The 24462-nt window shown below is 41.8% G+C and overlaps 1 protein-coding gene across 1 annotated transcript in view; it reads left to right on the top strand.

Annotated features, from left to right (window-relative positions):
* STIM2 (stromal interaction molecule 2) overlaps window positions 1–24462 on the top strand; it is a 137347-nt gene that overhangs the window by 100098 nt on the left and 12787 nt on the right. The window contains exons 3-4 of the mRNA XM_065404893.1: window positions 5925–6039; window positions 23906–24017. Of these exons, the coding sequence (XP_065260965.1) occupies window positions 5925–6039; window positions 23906–24017 (227 nt within the window). The remainder of the gene's footprint in view (window positions 1–5924; window positions 6040–23905; window positions 24018–24462) is intronic.

Here is a 24462-nt window from a genome sequence, read left to right as displayed (position 1 = left end):
CTTCACATGGCCACAAGTTGGATCAGTGATCGAGCAAACTGATGCTGTCTGTTCAGAAGGGGATCATGTCCTCTTGCCCAAGAGGGGGAGCCCAAGTAAGTGCCCCATCCTGAGAGACTGACATGTAAGAACATAGGAGCATAAGAACAGTCATGCTGGGTCAGACCAATGGTCCATCTAGGCCAATATCACATCCTCTGACAGATGTTTCAGAGGGAATGAACAGAACAAGGCAGTTATTGAGTGAGCCATTCCCTATCGTCCAGTCCCAGCTTCTGATAGAGGTTTAGGGACACCCATATTAGCATCTTGGCTAATAACCATTGATGGACCTATCCTGTATGAACTTAACTAATTCTTTTTTGAACCCAGTTATACTTTTGGTCTTCACAGTATCCCCAGCAACAAGTTCCATAGGTAGACTGTGCATTATTTAAAGAAACACTTCCTTTTGTTTGTTTTTAAACCTGCTTCCTATTAATTTCATTGGGTGACTCCTAATTCTTGTATTATGTGAGGGGGGTAAATAACACTTCCTTATTCACTTTCTCCACAAGATTCATGATTTTATAGATCTCTATCACATCCCCCTCTTTTTTAAACTGAAGTCCCAGTCTTTTTAATCTCTCCTCATATGGAAGCTTTTTCATAACCCTAATTTTTTTTTGCCTTCTCTACACCTTTTCCAATTCTAAGTTATTTTTTGACTTGGGGTGACTGTGGGCATACCACGGATTTATATAGTGGCATTGTAATATTTTCTGTCTTACTGTCTATCTTGTTCCTAATGTTCTGCTTTTTTTATTACTACTGCACATTGAGCAGATGTCTTCAGAGAACGGTTCCTCTGACGACTCCAAAATCTTTCTAGAGTCATAACAGCTAATTTAGATCCCATCATTTTTTTCCAATGTGCATTATTTTGCATTTATCAATGTTGAATTTTGTCTGCTGTTTCGTTGTCCAGTCACCCAGTTTAGTGAGATCCCTTTAACTCTTTGCAGTCAGCTTTGGACTTAAGTATCTTGAGTAATTTAGTGTTGTGTGCAAACCTTGTCATCTCACTGTTCACCCCTTGTTTCAGATCATTTATGAATATGTTGAACGGCACAGGTCCCCGTACAAATCCTTGGGGGACCCTGCTATTTACACCTCTCCATTGAGAAAACTGGCCATTTATTCTACACTTCGTTTCCTGTCTTTTAACCAGTTACTGATCCATGAGAGGACCTTCCTTTTTATCTCATGACTGCTTATTTTGCTTAAGTGCCTTTGGTGAGGAACCTTGTCTGAAAGTTGGAGTACACTATATCAACTGGATCACTCTTATCCACGACCCCCCTCAAAGAGTTCTTATAGATTAGGGAGGCATGATTTCCCTTCACAAAAGCCACATTGACTCTTACTATAGTTTAAGCAATTTCCTGGTACTGAAGTTAGGCTTACCGGCCCGTAATAGTCAGATCGACTCTGGAGCCTTTTTTAAAAATTGGTTTCACATTAACTATCTGCCAGTCAGCTGGTACAGAGGCTGATTTAAGCCATAGGTTACATGCCACAGTTCTGCAATTTCATATTTGAGTTCCTTCAGAACTCTCGGATGAATGTCATCCGGTCCTGGTGACTCATTACTGTTTAATTTATCAATTTGTTCCAAAATGTTCTCTATTTACACCTCAGTCTGGGACATTTTCTCAGATTTATCACCTAAAAAGAAAGGCTCAGGTGTGGGAATCTCCCTCGTGTGCTGTTCAGTGAAGACCAATGCAAAGAATTCATTTAGCTTCTCTGCAATGGCTTTGTCTTCCTTGAGTGATCTTTTAGCACCTTGATCATCCACTGTCCCCATTGATGATTTGGCAGGCTACCTGCTTCTGATGTACTTTAAAAAAAAAAAAAAAAATCCTGTTTAGTTTCACCCTTGGCTTGCCAGAGTTTATGCTCCTTCCTATTTTTCTCTGTAGGAGTTGAGTTCCAATTTTTAAAGGATGTCTTTTGGCCTCTTTTACTTTGTTTAGCCCTGGTGGCATATTTTTGATCCTCTTACTGTTTTTGAATTTTGGGTATATTTGTAGCTTGAATCTCTATTATGGTAGTGTTTAAAAGTTTCCCTGCAGCTTGCAGGCATTTCACTCTTGTGACTGTTCTTTTTTAATTTCTGTTTGTTTATCTTCTTTTTTTGTGTAGTTTCCCTTTTTGAAGTTAAATGCTACTGTGATGGGTTTCTTTGGTATTTCCCCCCTTGCAAGTATGTTAAATTTAATTACATTATGGTCGTTGTTGCCGAGCAGTTTGGCTATGTTCAATTCTTAGACCAGATCCTGTGCTCCATTGAGGATTAAATCAAGAATTGCTTCTCACATTGTGGGTTCCAGGACTAAGTGCTCCAGGCATCAGTCATTCATGGTGTGCAGAAATTTTATCTCTGCATCACATCCTGCAGAGGTGACACGTACCCAGTCAAAATAGGGATAGTTGAAATTCCCACACTGTTGGGTGTTTTTTGCTTTTGTAGGCTCTAATTTCCCTGAGCATTTCACAGTGATTTCAACATCCTGGTCAGATGGATGGTAGTATATTCTGATAGCTATACTCTTATTGAAGCATGACATTTATATACAGAGAGATTCTATGGTACTGTTTGAGGCGTTTAAGTTTTTTACTATATTAATAGAATATCAGGGTTGGAAGGGACCGTAGGAGGTCATCTAGTCCAACCCCCTGCTCAAAGCAGGACTAATCCCCAGACAGATTTTTGCCCCAAATCCCTAAATGGTCCTCTCAAGGATTGAACTCTCAACCCTGGTTTAGCAGGCCAATGCTCAAACCACTGAGCTATCTCTCCCTTCTTTCACATACAGTGGCAGTTCTCCACCTGCAAGACCTACTGTCATTCCTTTTGTATTCTGATATTACTGTGTCCCATACATTATCATCATTCCACTAAGTTTCTGTGATTCCTGTTATATCAATATCCTCATTTAATACCAGGCACTAAAGTTAATCCATCTTAGACTTCTAGCATTTGTATGCAAGCACTTATACAATTTGTCAATATTTAGTTATCTGCCTTCATGTGATGTTATTGAATGGGACTTTTTTTTTTTCTTTTTCCCCCCCATTTGTCTATTTCTCTTCAGTTCCTGCCTGTACTTTATCAACGTCTATCCCCTGCTCTTTACTAGGATATACAATATCCCCTTTAATAAATCCTCCCCTAACGGATGTCCCTGTCTGAACCATGTGAACCTTCATACCTGTTGGCTTTCCCCAGACCTCAGTTTAAAAACCTTTCTTCAACCTTTTTAATTTTATAGTTCAGCAATCTGATTCCGTTTGTTTAGTTGGAACCCATCTTTCCTGTGTGGGCTCCTCCTTTCCCAAAACCTTCCCCAGTTCCTAATGAACCTAAATCTTTTCTCCAAACACCATTCTCTTGTCTATATTACAAGAAACCATGAAAGCGTAGGGAAGGGAAAAGTCACTATGATGTGTGGCAAATGAGGAACTATAATAGGAGTGAAAGAATTCCTTCAGGAAACAGTAACCGTATGGCCAAAAGTGAAGATTGTAGGGACCGAAGGAGCAGATTCTCTCACGGGCCACGTAGTGGACCAAAGGATACAGAACAGCTGTGATCAGAGTGAGGGGGACAGCTAAGAGTTGAGACAAAGTTCAGCAGGGCTTTCATCATTCTGGTATGCAAGATCATCCCCCAGTGTGGAAGAGCCTGAGATGTTCGCTTGTTCCTACGATGAGATATGGCAATTGACCTCAACCCCAGAGGAAAACCTTTCCCTGCATGCAACCTCAGTTATGTCTATGTCTTTGACTCCATTTTTCTTTGTAGGATGTCAGAGCAGGAATTTACACGGGGAAATTGCTCCTGTCATAGACCTCCTTTTCTCCCATTCTACATTGTATCTTCTTGCAAAATGCTGCTGCCTTGTGTTTGTATCTTTCTCCTGATTTCTCTTCTCCCTCCAGAAGTGTTGGTCTCAGGGTAAAAGTGGGCAGACTGGGCCCTTATACAAAGGGCTTAAATGAGAGATTCTTTCCCCATGGCCAGATTAAAGGAATTTGAGATGCCAGGCACACCCTCCCTTGGGCACCTCATTGCGCCACAGCCCTGCTGCCCTGCACTGTGTTGTTTCCCTCTTGTCCCCTGCTTGGGGTTTTAGTGGTAGGGGGCCCCCATGAAGAACTGGTCTTATCGTGAAGAAGGGAGGACTCTGCCTGCACCCAACTGAGCAGAGGACATACTGCACAAGAGGACTGTGCGGAGTACTCACCACCTCAATATAGCTTTGAGGTGTCAAGAACTTTGGACCTTGACCAAAAAATAAGACTACCCTTGTGGTAGGGGTCCCAATGTCATCTGGATACCTCTCTGGCCTGGTCTGGTCAGGGCATCTTTCAGGATCACAGGGAATGAAGGCCCGGGCTCCCAGGATATAGTGGTGGTGACAGCCATGATGGTGAAGCTTGCTTCAGTAGCCTCTGTCTGTTCTTCCCCATTGTTCTTCTCTTCTCCTCTCCTCTCCCCCCCCACCCCGAGTCTTTCTTTAAGGACCCATTAAGGGGACAATGGTTGGAATAGCTCGTCCCCGCATTGTTTTGTGCACGAATTAGACCTAATATCCAACACAGCAATTTTGGCTCATTAATTTCAGATTTCACATCATCTGTTTTTACCAAGCATGATTTTAACATAGTCCTTGAATCATATTAACTTGGCTCTTCTTGTTTTGACTAATTTAGTTTTTCTGTCTCCCTTTCATACATGTTCCCACCAGCATTTATTATCGATTATTGTAATGTTTTATGAACTTCCATATACTTTTTACAGTTGAGCCTACAATTAGGGTAGGCCAAATTATCACAACAGCCCTCACCTTAATTTTTCTTGGTTGTACATGTCTTGTAAACGTTTTTAGTACCTATTTACTAGTGACTTTGAAGTATTAAACTAAATAACTGTGGTACACATAAATGAGCAAAATACACTGATACATAGAATCCCACTTTTTAACAATTTTTATGTGCTTATTAACATTCACATGTTAGGTTGTTGCCAAAGGCTTCCCGTACATTATTGCAAATTGTAGGTTTACGATATACTATTTATGTGTGTGGAATACACCTCTACCTTGATATAATGCTGTCCTAGGGAGCCAAAAAATCTTACCGCGTTATAGGTGAAACCGCATTATATTGAATTTGCTTTGATCCACCGGAGTGCGCAGTCCCGCCCCCCCCAGAGCACTGCTTTACCGCATTATATCCGAATTCATGTTATATCGGGTCGCGTTATATCGAGGTAGAGGTGTATAACCATTCTCTTGATCATGCACCACAATAAAATAAACCCAGGGCTGAAGATGAATTGTATGTTAACAACTAGATTTAATGAGGCAGAACATGATCTTTTGGTGTCTAGTCATAAGTCTTTGAGGGGTGGGAGAAAGCTAACTATTAGTTCATTTAATTGGTATAGTGGGATTCAAGATGGACAAATAACTGCTGATTTATAAAGCACTGGCACGCTTTCAAACCGTATCATGTGGGCTTGCCTTCAGACAGGTGAATGTCCATAGAATATAAAAGCATGAGATACAACTTGTTTGGGATGTTTGTGGTGACTAGCTGTTAATCTTTGGAGTACGTTAACCACACACTTCAATTTGACTAATAGCCTCACAAGTGCAACATTGTTTTCCCAGGGTTTATTACATTCCAATTCAAAATTTATAAGAATGTTGAATTAATAATGTAGGTTGACTATTTTAGAGGCTTAACTAAATTGTGCCATTTGTACAGGGCAGATGCAAAAAGCATCTCTACTGATCTATTTCCAGTTTCCCTGTTAAGAACTGTGCTTGTTTACTGTTAAAATTTAATCAAACGTTCTTTTTCTTCCTCAGTTTATCAGAGAAGACATGAAATATAAAGATGCTTCCAATAAACACAGCCATCTGCACAGAGAAGACAAACATATCACCATTGAGGATCTGTGGAAACGCTGGAAAACCTCTGAAGGTAGGAGTCGGGAAATATACAGTTTCCAGATCCATGTCATGGTTTTTCAGGTGGCCCAGTACTAAATCCAGGCTTGCTTGAAGTAAAGGTGATATTGAGATAAATGCGGTGCAACTATTGGCATTAAATGACATATAGTTAGGGCCCTACCAAATTCATAGTCCATTTTGGTCAATTTCACAATCATGGGATTTAAAAAATCATAAATTTCAGGATTTCAGCTATTTAAATCTGAAATTTCACAGTGTTATAACTGTAGGAGTCCTGACCCAAAAAGGAGTCATGGGGGGTTGGCAAGTTTATTGTAAGGGACGGGGGGGTGCGGTACTGCTACCTTTACTTCTTCGCTGCTGCTGCCGCCGGAGGCAGTCAGGGCTGCCTTCAGAGCTGGGCAGCTGGAGAGTGGTGGCAGCTGGCCAGGAGCCCAGCTCTGAAGGCAGAGCCGCCACCAGCAGCACTGCAGAAGTAAGGGTAGCAAGGTATGGTATTGCCACCCTTACTGGAACAGAGATGGGTTTAACATTTCTGCCAACTACTGAACGGACCATCCTCAGTTGAAACAGGTGCTATTAATCAGATACCTCAAACACCTGTTAAGCACCATCTTGACTCATCACCCTCACTTGAAGAAATAGAAAAGGCAATCAGTTTGATGAGCTCAGGAAAGTCCTCAGGCAGAGATGGAATACCGGCAGGAATATTTAAATATGCGGGTCCAAAGATGATGGTAACACTCCAGAAGATGCTTACTAACATCTGGGACAGTGAAGAAATGCCACAAGACTTCAAAGATGCCACAATTATTCCTTTATTTAAAAATAAAGGCAGCAAAATGGTCTGTGATAACTACCATGGGATATCTCTCCTATTTGTTGCTGGAAAAATCTTTGCTCGTGTCCTTTTGAACTGACTGATTTCATCTGTTTCAGAAGCCAATCTACCTGAGACTCAGTGCATATTCAGACCTGGTCATAGCACCACAGACATGATTTTCAGTATCAGGCAAATACAAGAAAAATGTATCGAACAAAACATGAATCTATTCAGTGTTTTCACCTATCTGACAAAAGCATTTGATACAATCAGTAGAGAAGGATTATGGATGATCCTCAGCAAACTTGGTTGCCCACCAAAACTGGTAAAGATCATTCATTTATTTCATGAGGGGATGCAAGGTCAGGTACTTTTTAATGGAGATCTCACTGACTTCTTTCCCATTTCAAATGGAGTCAAACAAGGCTGTGTCCTTGCCCCTGTACTGTTCAACCTGTTCTTCACCCAAGTTCTCAACCATGCTACAGATGGGCTCAACAGAGGCATATACGTCAGATACAAACACAACGGCTCAGTCTTCAATCTTGCGAGGCTTAAAAGCAAAAACAAAAGTAACAGAACTACTACTAAGAGAAACACTCTTTGCGGATGATTGTGCCCTCCTAGCACACACAGAGGGAGATCTCAAGTGCATCATAGATCGTTTCACTGAAGCATCAAAATTGTTTGGCCTCACAATCAGCCTGGAGAAAACTATGGTGTTGCACCAATCATCTTTACTGCTCTATGCCATATCCCCTAGCATATTCATTAGTGGAAACCAACTAAAGCAAGTTGACCGTTTTACCTATCTCGGCAGCAACATCTCCCACGATGGACCTCTTGACAAAGAAATCACGAACAGGATACAGAAAGCTGCTCAGTCATTAGGAAAGTTACATAACAAAGTCCTGAAACCCCACAACATAACCCTCTCAACAAAAATAAAATTCTTTTGTGCTCACATCTCTCCTCTATGGCTGTGAGACCTGGATTCCATACAAATGGCATATCAAACAGCTAGAGGCCTTCCATATGTGGTCTCTGTGCTCCATTATGGGATCCACTGGCAGAACAAAATTACCAACCTGGAGGTTCTTCAAAAGTCAAATGCCATAAGCATCGAGGCCATGCTGATAAAATCCCAACTATGTTGGGTTGGATACATCATTAGGATGCCTGAGTATCAACTCCCCAGAAAAAATTTCTATGGAGAATTGGCGCAAAGACACCGAATCAAGGCCGCCCCAGAAAATGCTACAAGGACAGCATCAAGAATAGCACACACTTTGGTACAATAAAACCAGATGATCTTCATTGAAAAATATATATATATATATAAAATGAGAAGATGCTACTGTGTTCAGAGGGTTATTAGTGGGAAGATAAATGGAAGAGAGGTTTGCTTCTCTTGTTTTGGTCGGGCGTTAGAATTTTTTTTTAAATATACATGTTGCTGTGTATTTACGTTGGAGAAGACAAGGTCAAAGAAATGCGCTTTGCATTTGGAGCAGAAGGTGAAGAGGTTTGTGATAGGCTTTAGTTTCCAGGAGACTTCATTTCAGTCTCAAACCAACCCCCAAGAGAGTTCTCGGTCCTGCACAGATGAGATTTACCCTTATTGTAGAGAATTCCCTAATGTCAGAGGAACAAAGTCGTCAACCAGGGTCTTCATCCCAGAGCCTTAGGTATCCCGGGCCCAGACAAGGGAGAGCCTTGAAGATAAAGACTGAGACCTTGAACTTGATTCAATATCCTATGGGAAGCCAGTGTAGAGAGAGGAGGACAGGTCTGATGTGCTCGCGGTAGCCCACATTCCTGAGGAGACGCACTTGAGTATTCTGTACTAGTTGGGAATTTCCCAGGTGCAGAAGGCTTCATACGCAGGTCTGTTGTCACTTCCCTGCCATACTACAGCAATGCAAAGTGAATAATCAAGGCGAGGCCATGATTTGCAAGGGTGCGATGGAGTCTGCAAGTCAACCAGAGATGATGGCAAGTGTTACTTGCGGATATTGCTATGTGAGAGCTTTGTGTCAACAAGGAATCCAAGACTACTCCTAAACCACTGACCAGATTGATCAGACATGGGTGTGTACCTTCAACCAAAGGAGATCATATAATGGTGGCAAATTTCTCAAAATGCTTTGCCCACCATCATTATCTCTCTTATTCTGGTTCAGCTTCAGCCAGCCGCTGTTCATCCATGAGCTGGTCTCGTGCAGGTATTGGGCTATCTTAGTAGTAGTGGTGTGGTGAAGGATAAGCAGAGCTTTGTGTCATCTGTGTATGCTGGCACTTGAATTCATGTCTAATCAGTTCCCCTAGTAGTTGCATGTAGATGTTGAATAGGACTGGTGAAAAAATTTATCCTTGTAGGATTTTACAAGTGAGGAGGCTTGAGGTAGAGGTGCAGTTTCCCATCCTTGGGAATTGGATGTGTCCCTCCAGGAGGGGCTCATACCATTTTAGCACATTACCCTGGACTTTTGCCATTTCTCTCAGGTGAAAGCTGCAAGAAGTCCAGGAGGATGAGAATGAATGTCTGCCCTCTATCCACTGACAGGAGGAGATCATCCATCAGTGCCACTAAAGTGGTTTCAATTCCTTATCCTGGTCTGAATCCAGATTATTCCAGGTCTAGAACATTAGCTTCAATTAGATGAGCTTGTAATTGGCCTTTGGCTGGCTTCTTTATGAACTTGCTCAGGAATTTGACATTGGCCAGTAGTAGGCTTGAGCTGATTTATCTGTTTAGTTCTGAATGCAGCAAGGGTGGTGGTCATTCTTCTTTTTTCTGGCCATGGGATCCAGTCTTGGTGCAATTGCTGTGTGAATAAGTCTTACCCTCTTTGTCAGCTTTTTTCCCCCCTAGTTGAATCAAGCTTCTGTTGTGTGAGGTCATTGTCATGGAAGAAGAGATCTCTTAGGTAGCTAGCTCCAGTACCAAGCAGGTCTCTGAAAATCAGTACAGCAGCCTTGAACTAGACCCTGCTTAATGGGGAGCCAAGTGCCATGAGTAATGAATCAGGGTGATATGTTTCTGGTAATCTGTGCTGGTGAGCAGGCAACCTGCTGCATTCTGTAACAGTTGTTGTTCCCTTGGGGCATTGGGCTTCATTGCTAACTATAAGAAATTGCAGCAATTCTAATCTACTGTCATTTAGATTTCTTCTCTCCTTTCTTCAGATTACTTCAGGTCTGGCAATATTAGTAGTAGAGCTTTTTTTTTTTTTTTTTTTTTTTAAGAGGATAAATAGGAGGGCTGGTTATATGTCATGATTTGTGATAGGCTGCCTTGCTTTGGACTGGCATTGCACAGCAAATGTTCTTGCAGCAACTGGGAATAAACGACATACCAGAGAGAGATGCTTTGGTTGCCTTTCACATTCTTGATCGATGGCGGTCTTGGGTTTTTAATATCCAGACAGTAGAAATGAACACAAGCCAAAAATTGCTAAGGATGCATTACATGACACTGAATTCCATTCCAGACAGGACTAATACAATATTTCAAACCCCATTCTTGGGAAGAGGAAACTGAACTATCTTTTGTAATATTAAGCCATTGAATATATGAAATATCAGGGTCACTTAAAGTAAATTGTTACTCCATTCAGCTCCCTTTTGTGTCGTTTTCTTCGCTCTTGGTCAGAGCCATCCCTAGAGTATGGCAAATTGGGGCAACCAGCCTGGGCCCCACACTTTGGGGGGCCCTGCGCTTCGTGAGGAGGCGGACGGGGAGGTGAGGCGACGGGCAGGCGGGGGTTGGCAAGGAGGAGCCTCCTCTCTCTCCAGTGCCTCCTGCCTGTCGGCAGGCTCGGCTGATCAGCACCTCCCCCTCCCTCCCAGCGCCTACCACCGATCAGCTGTTTTGCTGCATCTGGCGCTGTGGGGGAGGGCAGAGGAGCAAGGGCTCAGTGCGCTCGGGGGTGGGGGCGGAACTGGGCAGGGAAAGAGGTGGGGTGGGGCCTTGGGGGAAGGGGTGGAATGGGGGTCGGACCTGGGCAGAGCCAGGGGAGAGCACAGCAGATAGAAACTTGACACCTATGTCCCCGACCCCACACCGCTCTGGGGACAGCCCTGCTCTTGGTACATAAGAACATAAGAACATAAGAAAGGCCGTACTGGGTCAGACCAAAGGTCCATCTAGCCCAGTATCTGTCTACCGACAGTGGCCAATGCCAGGTGCCCCAGAGGGAGTGAACCTAACAGGCAATGATCAAGTGATCTCTCTCCTGCCATCCATCTCCATCCTCTGACGAACAGAGGCTAGGGACTCCATTCTTACCCATCCTGGCTAATAGCCATTTATGGACTTAGCCACCATGAATTTATCCAGTCCCCTTTTAAACATTGTTATAGTCCTAGCCTTCACAACCTCCTCAGGTAAGGAGTTCCACAAGTTGACTGTGCGCTGCGTGAAGAAGAACTTCCTTTTATTTGTTTTAAACCTGCTGCCTATTAATTTCTTTTGGTGACCCCTAGTTCTTGTATTATGGGAATAAGTAAATAACTTTTCCTTATCCACTTTCTCAACATCACTCATGATTTTATATACCTCTATCATGTCCCCCCTTAGTATTAGAACATATACTAGTAGCAGCAACATGTCCTGTACTGGTGCTCTCGATGGCGGTGCTTGCTAAATGAAAATATGCTCTGTAAATTCTACTAAAAGTCCTGTGACGTACATGGCTTATATCCGATAAAGTTCGTTTCTCTGGTATTCTGCCCAGAGTTTCGGGGAGACATGGGTGGACAGATTTTTAAGGCTTCACATGGTTCTGGTGTCATTCTCCTTTTGCTACATACTGACACCATCTGGTTTAGTGTCTTGCCCCAGAAAGAGAGGGTAAACTCCATGAACCCCGAATAAATAGCTAATGTGACCATAACAGAAACTTCTTCTAGGCTATACAAGGGTATTTATAATAGATAGACTATATAAGAGAACAGTCTGCAATATGATAAAACTGAATTATTTTCCTACACTTAGAATAGGAAACAATTGAATAACTTCAGCTTCTGTGGTATGGTAACTGTCTGTAAATGCTGACGTTATAATAGCAGCCCCTGTAGTATTATGGCAGGTGATGCAGACCAAGGTGAATTTCAGCCAGCATTCACGTTTGGTTTTCAGTACAGAGCTGGATAAGCCCTGTATGTGTCACTTCTTTTACCCTCTCATGCTCCATTGTACTTGGCCCCCTGTGCTGGATGAAAACTGTAATTTACAGGAAGAGTTTAGAGTGCAGTATGAGGTGCAAGAATGAGCTTGTGTACTCCTCAGAATGTTGACTTGTGTTTCAGCGATGGCGTCACTAGGGCAGTAAGCTTTTTCTCTTAATAAATGTTCTCTATCCAAGCATGTTCAGTTATATGAGCCTGATCTTGTGTGTGTGTGCCACACTCCATATGTCGTCTTTGGAAGCATAGCTTGAGGCTCTTCAAGAAAAGGGGTGTTGCCCCAACTGGAAAAATCTGTTCTTTATAGCCTGAGCTTGGAATTTTACTGAAGTAGGATTAGTTGTCATGAGTGTCAAACAGGTAATCCCTGCAAAGTCTCCAACAGATTCCACAGAAAATTAATTTTGTGGTAAATAGAGCCCTCAGGGTTTTACTGATTAATAAGCTCCTGTTGTGCAACTTACTTTGTGACTTGCATTAAGTTGCTTGGCATGATGGATAACTCGATAACCTGATTTGGTTTTTGTTGCAGTTTCTGTTTTGTGTCAGACATGCTTCAGAATTGTAAAGGTTGTGAAAGGAATTAGACTTTATCCAGGTCATCCAAGGAATGTAAACTCCATGAACCCCTAATAAATGGCTTATGTGACTATAAGGCAGACTTCTTCTAGACTGTACAAGGTTTATCTATAGTAGATAGACTATATAGGAAATTAATTGTTTTTTTTCTCATTACATAGAATCATAGAATATCAGGGTTGGAAGGGACCTCAGAAGGTCATCTAGTCCAACCCCCTGCTCAAAGCAGGACCAATCCCCAAAGGACACTGGCTTTGTTTTCAAAGTTAACCAATTAAGTGGTCAAAATTTCCACTTTCTAGGGTTTTACTCAGAAGGCGAATTCTCTTATTTCGTAAGGTTAAAGAAATTATGATTGAAAGAGAGGCCTGCTAACACATTTTAAAAGGTTTAAAACCAGTCTACGCTAAGTGCTAACATACTTCTAAACACCACTTAAAATATAATATCTAGCACATTTTTAAAATAAAAAATGAATCTTTTTCCTCATCTAGACAAGGCCTATGAGTGCCTGGAGAGTTGAGAAACTAGCAGTCCTTTCTTGTAAGTCTTTCTCCTTCATCCTAAATAAAAACAAGGCCCATTTCCCACTCTGTAAAAAGCAAGAAAAAATAATCCAAGCCAGCATGCTTGACTTCTTTTAGTTCATTATAACTTCAATTTTCTGCTTTTTCACTATATTCATTCTTCTCCCTTTACTAAAAGCTGAGTTGTCTGACTAAATGTCAATTTATGCTGACTAAATGTCATCTTCCCCCTTCTCTTATTTCATATGTTCCATGCGTTGTTTGTTTGTTTGTTTGTTTGTTTGTTTGTTTGTTTGTTTGTTTGTTTGTTTGTTTGTTTGTTTGTTTGTTTGTTTGTTTGTTTGTTTGTTTGTTTGTTTGTTTGTTTGTTTGTTTGTTTGTTTGTTTGTTTGTTTGTTTGTTTGTTTGTTTGTTTGTTTGACCTTCTTTCTGCCCAAGTTTTTTTGTTCCTAGTTTTCTATTTGGAAATTGGTCTTAACTTTGAAACTCAAATGTGAAAAATTATGTAAATCAGCTTAATAATTTTGAAAACTTCTGTCCATAAGAAAACAAGACTGCCAGATGAATAACCTGACTCTTTAAACTTTCCTCTGTTTAAATTGTTCAAATGTAGCATCTTTATTGCTGCACTCTCTCCAGGTAGTATTTTCCTTTCCACTACATGGTGACCAGTACTGTCTGCTGCATTTCATAGATCATTTGGTTCTTGACTTTGGTAGCAAGGTAATTTCTCCCCTCTCTGTAAACTGGTTTTCTCTTGATCATGTTCTCCAGTCTGGACTGACTTGTTGTTTACTGCTTGTTATGATAAGTAGGCAAACAGCTGTTGAAGCTTTTCCTTCCTAGTAAGAGGAGCTGCTTTAGGTTTCAGTAGGGAATACTATGGAGTTTTTCCCTTAGCTAATTTAAAATTATTTATGAACTGAAACAAGAGAACTTGCGGAATATGTCAGTGATGTACCCAAAAGTTTTTAAAACCACAGGAGATTCAGGCTTTCAGATTGTTTTATATGAACAACAATAATTTATAGGTAGGGACTACAATTTATAGGTATATGTACTTTGCTCACCAGGTCCTCTGATTTGGATGTATAGATTATATGTAGCAACACTCCAGGCTGTGGAGTGGGAAGATTTGAATGAGTGGACTTCTCTGCTTAGAACATTGCATTTAAAGCTGCATCTGCCAAGCCAGATTGTCTAATCTGTGGTGCATATAGAAAGCGTGTAGTGACCTCTGTGTGGCAGTCCCTACTGATCTCTGTTGAAGTGCCGACACTTGAAGACCCAGATGTGGCTAGGGCTCTTTCAGATTGGGGTTGGCACTAATGTGGGCAAACTAACTTCATAGAATGCATTTTGAGACCTACCAGGGTGATGAAAAGATCTAGAAGTCTTTTCTCACTTTAGAGTCCTTCCTAACAGGCGCAGAGAGCTTGGAGTTCCTGATTTAATGACAAGGGGGCTACAATCAGGGATTTTTTCAGTAAAGCACCGCTCAACAGAAATTGCTTTCCTTCCCTTGGATCAACAAGATATTTGTCTGAACTGCAGGCCTAACTCAATTTCTAAGTGGAATTTATTACTGAGATAATTTTAGTATTTATTACTGAGACGAATTCATAATGTATTGATTTATTTGTAAGATTTGTTGTTATTAATGTACTTGTCCTCCAGAGCAGTGGTTCTCAACCGGGGGGGTGGGGGGGGAAAGAGCGAGCAGGTTTCAGGGGGTCCACCCATCAGGACCAGCACTAGACTTGCTGGGGAGCAGGGAAGAAAGCCAAAGCCCCACTGAATGGGGCTGAAGCCCGGGGCTCTGAGCCCTGCCACCTGAGGCTGAAGCCAAAGCCTGAGCAATGTAACTTTGCAGGGGCTCCTTTGGCATGAGGCCCCAGCAATTGCCCTTCTTGCTCCCCCTAATGCAAGCCCTAGATTTTGTATGCAGAAAACCAGTTATTTTGGCACAGGTGGGCTGTGGAGTTTTCATAACATGTTGGGGGGCCTCAAAAAAAAAAGGTTGAGAACCCCTGCTCAGAGCATTAGATTAGTGAATTTTTGAAAATATAAATAAGCACTTTTTTCCTGAAATGTAACCCGGTTCACATTGAGAAGCCCCATACAGTATGTAGAGTGGAGTTAAAACTACTGCAGCATGATCAGAGCTTTAGAGATGCAAACTTTCTGCCAAATTCTGCTTGGGACTTGAAGTTGGACCGAAGCAGATGTACCCATGTGTCCAAAAGACATGAGGAAACATCATCTGTTCTGCACTCTGAAGTATTTAGATTTGTATGCTGATTGATTCACAGAGGTAATATGGTACAGTGCTTGGGGCTTTTGATCTACAAAAAAAGGAAAATGTTGCAGAACTGGCTGTGGAGCCTCTCTGCACTGCTGCAATTTTTCTAACAGTGGGGAGGCTTGTGCTGATCTCCTGATGTTGGAAAAATCGCACCGATTTTTTTGGGGGGGGAGTGGGTGGCCAGTTTTATGCAAAGGAATGCGCAGTTACCGTTCACTGACTGCATTCTCTGTGTATAGCCTGTAGAAAAATACTACATTACCTGGACGCTGCCGTGAATTTTAAAAACAAAACAAAACTGCAGTTTACTCAAGGGCCTACATTTACGCGGGTTAAAGGATTTAACACAGAAATTACAAAACCAAGCAACTGTGAAGTTTGTCATAAACCAAAGTCAGAAGTAGGATTTGTATTCCTTGCTGTCTTTTTTCCCTTACCAGTTTCACCTGTTGCATGGTCATTATGTGTGGTTCTTCTTTAAAAAACAAAAACAAAATTTTGCATCCACTCTGTGGAAAAGGGGGTGTTCGTTATGGATTTCATGTGTTGGATTCAGTTCTGTAACTGAACAAATCATACAGTTGTATAATCTGCTGGTAATCTACTCTATTTTGTCACATACATAAGAAGCTAGTGATACAATAAATACACTATCAAGGGGAGCAGCTTCCTCTGTTAGAGCAGCAAGCCCTTGGCTGGGAGGTACAAAAGGAAGATTATTTGGTTTTGATGTATAAATAAAGTACTTATGTAAGTTTCATGGTGCCTTTTTAATGATTATTAAAAACATAAACCATGCAACAAGAACAAATCTAATGGGTAATCTTCACTATGTAACAAAATGTACCAGCCAAACAAGTACCCACTGAAAATACCCCATCCACCACCAAAGCCAACTTTCAAATGTTTTCCTCCACTCCAACAACAACAACAAAAAAAGAAAGAAAGAAAAGAAAAAGAAAAAGTGCCTAGGATATAACTAAAGACAAATGACTACCACAGTGGGGTCTTGATCTCTGACAGTAACCTAAATTTGTGCTAGTTCAAAGCAAGAGGGAGGGTGAATTCTGAAGAGTAGGGCAACCACAAACAAAGCCCCCTCAGCAGCCCCCTCCATTTTAAAGATGAGAAGGCTCTATCATAAGCCCCTCTGCTGATCCCAGTGGTGGCAATCTCACACTGCAAGAATGGTGATCTCTCAAATGGGCAGCTCCCAAACCATGTAGGGCTTTCGATGTCCAGAGCAACCTCCCCTTAACATTTCTCCTGGGGACCCAGAGGCAGACAATACAGACTAATGAACGCTGATGTCATGTGCTAACAACAGGGGTAGGTATGTTGTCTTCCAGCTTTGATTTTTTTTTTTCAGATTGACATTGGTGGGTGCCCAAATCCAAGTCCTCCAAGCGTCCCTCTGGAGTGCCGAGCCTCTGGTCCATTGAACACTCTCAGAACGCTGATCCCTACTCCCAAGGGGATAGTACACACTAGCTTACTAGATTCAGCTCAAGATTACCACTCTGCTTAACACACAGCACTTAGATAGATTTGTAGTGAAAACAAGAATAAGTTTACTATCATATGAATCTGTTCTTTGATAAGTAAGCAAGCATATTGGAAACGGTTATATAAAAAACAAAATTATAACATGCTTTCTAGAGCAGTCATTTTCAACCTGTGGTCTGTGGATCCCTGGGTGGTCTGCAGACTGCCTAAGATTTCCAAAGGGGTCTGCACCTGTATTTGAAAATTTTTAGGGGCCCACAAATGAAAAAAGGTTGAAAACCACTATTCTAGAGCCTAAACTTAACTCACAAGACACTTCCCTGTCTCCTACAGAATAGCTGACCCCAAGTTCTTAGCCACCCTGGTTGAAAACACTGGGGAAAGTTCCTCCTTTCATAAGCCCACGGGCAGTTTGTCTTCCCAGACTGAAGAATCCCCAGCGTACCTCCATACCCACAAAGATTCATTGTCTTTATTTGTAAATGGCTCTTGCTGGTTTCTGTTTTTTCTGGTAGCACTCTCGAAATTTCTTTATTAGCATGTGACTCAATATGCAAATAGTAAGATACACAATGGTCAACAGATGGATAAATGTCTCCCACCTTCTGTCTGGCGAAGTCTTTCTCAATGCTCTCTGCCTCTGACTTACTTGCCTTTAACTACAAGGCTTTAAGAACATAATTTTCAGTATACATACATAACTCCTACATATTATGTGCATATATTTTTGCAATGATTTTGATGACCATTGTGACACAGGCTTTCATAGACACCTTACATGACCACTTTTGGTGAACCTAAGGGATCCCTGAAATCTTATGTCCCCTGTACCCTCTGCCAGTGGGCATCAAGAGATTCTTGGGACACACCGTCATCTGTTCTTATCCGTGAGTGAGGAAGTTCCAAGGCAGAAGTGCCCTGTGCTGAGTTTTGTTCAGCTGCATTCAGGACTTTAGCTATGGGAGCACCCCAGCTGATGATTCCATGACTGGGTGTAGGAGGATGGGGCATGACAGTGGCCTGTGAAGTAGCTGGGTTCCAAGATATAGATGATATCCGATATCTTAAAGTGAACTTCTAATCTGAATGACTGTTTAAAAATGCATGTTAACTGACTCATTGATTGGCATATCATAATATGTTCAGTTAACGGATATGAGATTTTTTCCTAACTGCTAGCCCTGTAAACTCAAACTGGGCTCTGAAAGTCATGCTTGGTGCTTTCCATCTGGCACACAGTCACTGTTTTGCAGGCCACATTATACTCCGCTATAATGGTACAAGCCCACTGAAGGGAATGGGGTTGCACAGATGCTACTCTAGATACATTCTGAAGACCATGGGGTTGCACAGGTGCCTTCAGTGGATGATTCGGCCTGCCGAGCCTTCCTTTCTGGTGGTGATGGGTGAGATGGGAAGAACTCTGACTCTGAGCCCATGCTGAACTTGTGGGGCTGGCATTTAAGAAACAATCTCTTCACTTGCAAATTTGATCGGAAGTCAGTTAAACACAATGAATATTAAACCACACAATGCCATATTACAAAGGCACTTTTCAGGGTCAAACAGTTTTATACCCTGAAGTATTTTAGCAGCCAGTGCAGAGTACAGAGTGCTGCTATTAATGGTCAGAGCAATCTGCCCACTTATGATTTGATAAAGTCTTTAACTGGTTGAGTTTGGCTCGCAGTCTCAGAAGTATTTCAAAAAATGCTTGCTTTTTTAAAATTGTTTAAAGCTTTCAAAGATTATATTTTTTTGAAATCTTCAAGATCGCAAGGCCAGCAAGGACAAGAAAATAACCACACCCGTGATACAGCAGAGATGATGTAAGTATCAGGACAGATCTGCACTGGGAAATTTCTTTCCTGTTTTCTGGCAAAGATGCAGCAGCTCCGGTACTACCAATTGTGTAAGTGCTGCTTAGATGACACAGTGGTAAAAAGTGTCTGCTCTTGGTTTACACAAGTGGTTGTGCTGTTGGTGGTACTTGTGCAGCTACCTGCGCTATTGCTGGGAAATGGGTCACAGATTTCCTAATCAAATAGAACCCTCACTGTAAGTGTACCTGCCCTACAGTGAGATTTCCTTGCTTGATTTCCTACAAAAGGAACATCACCCCATGTTGGGCGTTAATATCAATAGTTACCTTGACTGTCAGTAACTGTTATGTATATCTCATTTGTTACACAGTAATGATTTTTGGCCATTCATTAGGACTGAAAAGGAGAGCAGATTTGAGAGTGTGTGAGACCCATCATATGAAATTACTGTTGAGCCTTTTAAGTATGTTACAGTTTGGTTGGTCTAGGCTACGAATGGAAAAGGCATACTGGAATATATATAAATGATAGAACTCCCAGAAGTTCAAAGATGTTTTGGAATGTGTATGAGGTGCCCTTCAAATTTGATCTGTATTTATCTGGATCCAGTTATCATCTTACATCTAATCAAAATTTTCTTGACCTGTATCTTCTGATAAGGGCTCGACTGGAGTATTGTCTAGTTCTGAGTGCCACACTTCATGAAATATGTGAACAAATTGGAGAAAGTGCAGAGGAGAGCAACAAAAATGATTAATGATCTAGAAAACATGACCTATGAGGGAAGACTGAAAAAGTTGGGTTTGTTTAGTTTGGAGAAAAGATGGAAGGGGACATAATAAGCAGGGTCATCCCTAGGAGGGGTGCGGGGCCCAGGGTGGAAGTGACAAATCCGTCCATCACTTCCGGGACCGACCTGTCACTTCCAGGACCGACCACGCCAGCCAATCGCACTGGCCCGTGGGGCCCTCCAAAGCATGGGGTTCAGAGCAGTCGCCCTGATTCGTTGTACCCAAGGGACGGCTCTGATAAGTTTTGCAAGTACATAAAAGGTTGTTACAAGGAAGAGGGTGAAAAATTGTTTTAATCTCTACGGATAGGACAAGAAGCAATGGGCTTAAATTGCAGCAAGGGAAGGTTAGCTTGGAAATTAAGAAAAGCTTCCTAATTGTCAGGGTAGTTAAGCACTGGAACAAATTGCCTCCGGAGGACATGGAATGTCTGTCACTGGAGGCTTTTGAGAACAGGTTGGACAAACACCTGTCAGGATTGGTCTAGTTATTACTTAGTCCTGCGTAGTGTGCAGGGGACTTGACTAGATGACCTACTGAGGTCCCTTCCAGTCCCACACTTCTGTTAGTCACCAATTGTTGCATTCTTCAAAAATACATTAAAATGCTATTTCTCTGGATCAGAGTTCAGGCCATTCCGATGAGATTTGTAGATAACACAATATTTTAAAAAGTCTTCATGTTCCATCAAGCATTCCCACAGGAAACAGCTCCTACATCTCTTAGAGTTCATTGTCCTTATCGAGTGGTGATGTATCTTGAAGGTCGTCTTGTTTTTAATCATAAGATCAAAGAACTTGTTTGTTTGTTTGTTTGTTTTTTGGCAACTCTTCCTGTGTTTGACTCTGGTGCATAGAATACGGTTTACTAGAGATAATATATTTCTGGATTTTAACAAGCACTGCATTCTAATTCCTTGCAATAAGGAGACCTTTGTCATTTCATTATAAAAGGTCTCGGGGGTGTAAGTGGGTCTTGCCCAGGGGTGAAAGTAAGTTAAAGGACTTACCGGTACCGGAGTCCTGAGCAGGAGCATGGCCTCAACCAGAAGAGGTGTGGGAGCTTTAAATCAAGATTTAAAGGCCCCGGAGCTTCAGGGGCGATTTAAAGGGCTCGGGGCTCTGGCCACTGCTATCGCAGCAGAGCTCCGGGCACTTTAAATCGCCGATGGAGCCCTATCACTGCTACCCTGGGGCTCCGGCAGCCGGGCTCCGGCGGTGATTTAAAGGGCCAGGGGCTCCCCGCAGCAGCCGGAGCCCTGGGCCCTTTAAAGCGCTGCTCAAGCCCCGCTGCTGGAGCCCCAGGGTAGTGGCGGTAGGGCTCCTGTGTGGATTTAAAGGGCCAGGAGCTCTGGCTGCTGCGGGAGCCCTGGGCCCTTTAAAGTGCCGCCCGAGCCCCGCTGCTGGAACCCTGGGGTAGCAGCAGCCGGAGCCCTGCTGCCACTACCCTGGGGCTCCGGCAGTGGGGCTCGGGAGGCGATTTAAAGGGCCCTGGGCTCCGGCCGCTGCAAGGAGCCCCGAGCCCTTTAAATCGCCAACCTGGGTAAGCTGGTCTGGCACGGCTTACTTTCACCTCTGATCTTGCCTTATCACAATTTTTAGTTTAAGAGGAAAAGGACAAAACTGGTGAAGATTAATTATTACAGGATGCAGAATACCAGCAGATCAGTGCCTAGAAATTAAAGGGTTTGTAATCTGGAGGCACGGGAAGAATCAATCATTACAAAAATGACTTTGTACACAGTTAGGGTGGGGGAACTATTAGTGCTTGAATACTATTTATTTTTAAAGCTAATTAGTGACATTGGAAACAGTGTAGAGTAAAACTGAAACAGTTTAAAAACACCCATGAAATTATCTGGTAACGCTTTCATTGATATACTAATGTAAATAATAAATCTGTAGGAATCCCAGTTGAAACTTCAGCTCATATGTTAATCATACCTGCTAGACAGTCTGAAATGGATACTGATGAACTATAAAACATTCTGTTGTGTTTGTACACAACTGTGTCTGCAGTTTACAAGTGGAAAGCTTTTGCAATCTTTCTTGCAATTTTTTGTAAAGGGTCCTTGTCAAGCTTCACTATTGAGAATGCACCGTTAGTGTCGGATTTTCAAAGGGGTCTTAATCTAGCCTTCCCTTATCCGGATACAGTTGCATGGAGAAATACTTACAGGTAATGGTCTAGCAGTTCCATGCCCAGGTGGTAGTGCTTGAAAAGCCTGCAGGTGTTTGTGCATGCAAAGTTATGTATGTACAAAAGGAGGGCAGTACTTGGTGATTTGCTCCAAAGCACAGATAAACTTTGCAAGCATAGTGGAGGAGATAGGCGTTTATAGTGTATAGCCTTACAAGTTGCAAAACTGTAGCAGTGGCATACAGTGCCTGAAGCTCTGCCTTGGGCTGAGGCAGCAGTTTTATCTAAACTAAAAGCTCCAGACAGTGTTTCCTTGTGTGCTGAGACCTCTGCAATTACCAGAGGGTTATGTACACTGCTGGCTGGCAGTTTCAATAGTAATAGCAGCCACTGCAAATAAATATAAGGGGGAAATTGGTTTTTTTAAGCTTCTGTTGTCCACATTCATTTCAATAACCTCCTTAGTAAGAAAAATAATTTGACATAACACAAGATGTCCCAGGAACATTTGAAAGGTTTTTGGGGGTTTTTTTGTATTTTTTAATTGTACCCCATTTGTTCAGTATCAGGGGGTAGCCGTGTTAGTCTGTATCCACAAAAACAGCAAGGAGTCCGGTGGCACCTTAAAGACTAAGATTTATTTGGGCATAAGCTTTTGTGGGTAAAAAACCTCACTTCTTCATTTGTTCAGCACCCAGACAATGTAAATTCACCTGCAAAAAAACAAATAAACCTGTCCAGTTTTTTGAATATTACCATTGGGTCGACATATGGATTGTTAAATATGCATAATCAGAGATTGCATTCAATTTAATAACATCATAATCAACATTGACGTGTGTCAGGTAGGGTAAAGATGCTCATTCTGTAACATAGTATCACCCTCTTAAATAGAGAGATCTGATGAGTATATTACTGTATAGTGTTTCTCTAAACAAAAGCTCATTGTTATAATGATTATTGTATTGTTTCTGATACTTAAGTGGCTAGGATTTTTAAACCTGTTAATTTCTAAATAAAGAAATAGTTAAAACCCACCCACCCATCATACATCATTTCTGCCCCTCATTTTTTTTAATACTCCAACTCCCCCCCCTTTCCCCCCAAACCCTCACCCATACACAATTTCTGTGTTTGAATGGCATGAGTTTGTATGAAGATGCCAGAAAAAAGGTGTTTCGCTGGACTACGGGCTAAGATCTTGACACATTACCTTACGTGTTACTGCATCTGCTGGCATATGTTCAGTTCTGTAAGGGTATGAAGGACAGTAGAATTGGGGCTGAGAGAGCACTTAAAATAGGTCACAAGATGCTGCCCTGATTTTAAAAAATAATTCTAAATTATGCTATGGAATTTTTGATGTTTCTGTTGGTTAAACACTTGTTTACTTACAACTTGTTTAAGCTTTGTCTCTAAAGAGCATATAATGAAAAAGGCAAACTGTCAGAAACAACTTTTGTTAGTGTTGCTGGCACAGAGGTGCCCGAGGCAAAGCAACAGGGGTTCGTTGCCCGGCGTGCTTCGCGCCAATAAACACACCGGGGTGGAGAAACAATCAAAGGTTTATTTGAGATCTCAAAGTGGTGCAAGGAGACAGGCAAATCTCAAATCGAGCACACAGAACAAAGCAGCTTCTCTCTTCTTATACTTTACAATCAAGCCCCCCCTTCTCTCCCTCTGCACCCCCCCCCCCCACTCCCCTTTCTACCGAAGACATGTTCATACATTTAAGCCGTTAAGTCATTCTAGGGCTATAAATCTAGCTTGTTAGTAACATTCCTCTAAACAATCATTGGGTCCTATTTACTCTAGTTTACCACCTCTCCTCCAGCTAGAAACATGCAAACCTCATCATTATTGCTTAGGACCTGGTTATAAGCAAGGTCGTAATAGGTAACTGGCTATTTACACATTCCAATTCCTGTCCTTGGCTCTTGAGGCCACTTAAAGCTAAACATGGAAGAACAGAGTTTAAACATGGAAGAACTCTGGTTCATATATAGGCCTAATGACGTCATCATTACTAAACATGAATACTTATTTATCTGTGGTTCCATCCAGGTGAACTTGTTTATGCTGGCTGTGTAACCTGCCAATCTACCATCTTTGTTTTATTTTTAGCTGTGGTACTGATTATTCTTGTATTCCTGAAAATCAGACATCTGTGATAGTCCATCTTTTGTCTTGCAGTTCACAACTGGACTCAAGAGGAGACTCTTCAGTGGCTGGTAGAATTTGTTGAATTGCCCCAGTATGAGAAGAATTTTAAAGACAGTAGTGTCAAAGGAACAACACTTCCCAGGTGAACCTTCTCTTCTGGATTAATTTAAAAAACCTTATTATATTTTTCTATTGGGTAGCGTTCTCTCTAGCTTGTCTGTGCAGGATAATTATCTAAATTTAATACTGACAGGCTGTGCTCAGGTATAAGAGAACTGATGTAGGCCTGCAATTCTGAAAGGCCAAGGAACCAGAATTTCAATTTTCTTCTGCCAAAATATTCCTGAAAGTCATTTGTCTCCAGCCAGTGTTCCCTACCTCAGTTTCATTACTTTCTTCCTTTTACAAATAATTTGCCACCAAAGTGTTTCAATAGCAATCACTTAGCTTTGTGGTAGCTAATTTCTGTTGAAAAGCTACAGATGTATTCAGCTTAGTAGAAACACATTGCCAGTGTGGACATGAAAAGACTTTGCAGACTTTGCCCTTCAGTATTAACTGTTGGATTTTTACAAGTATTAAGTATG

Source organism: Emys orbicularis, chromosome 5 (assembly GCF_028017835.1).
Source record: "Emys orbicularis isolate rEmyOrb1 chromosome 5, rEmyOrb1.hap1, whole genome shotgun sequence".
Taxonomy (NCBI): Eukaryota; Metazoa; Chordata; order Testudines; family Emydidae; genus Emys; species Emys orbicularis.
Note: the sequence above shows the minus strand (reverse complement) of the source record. Positions and strands in the feature narration are given on the sequence as shown.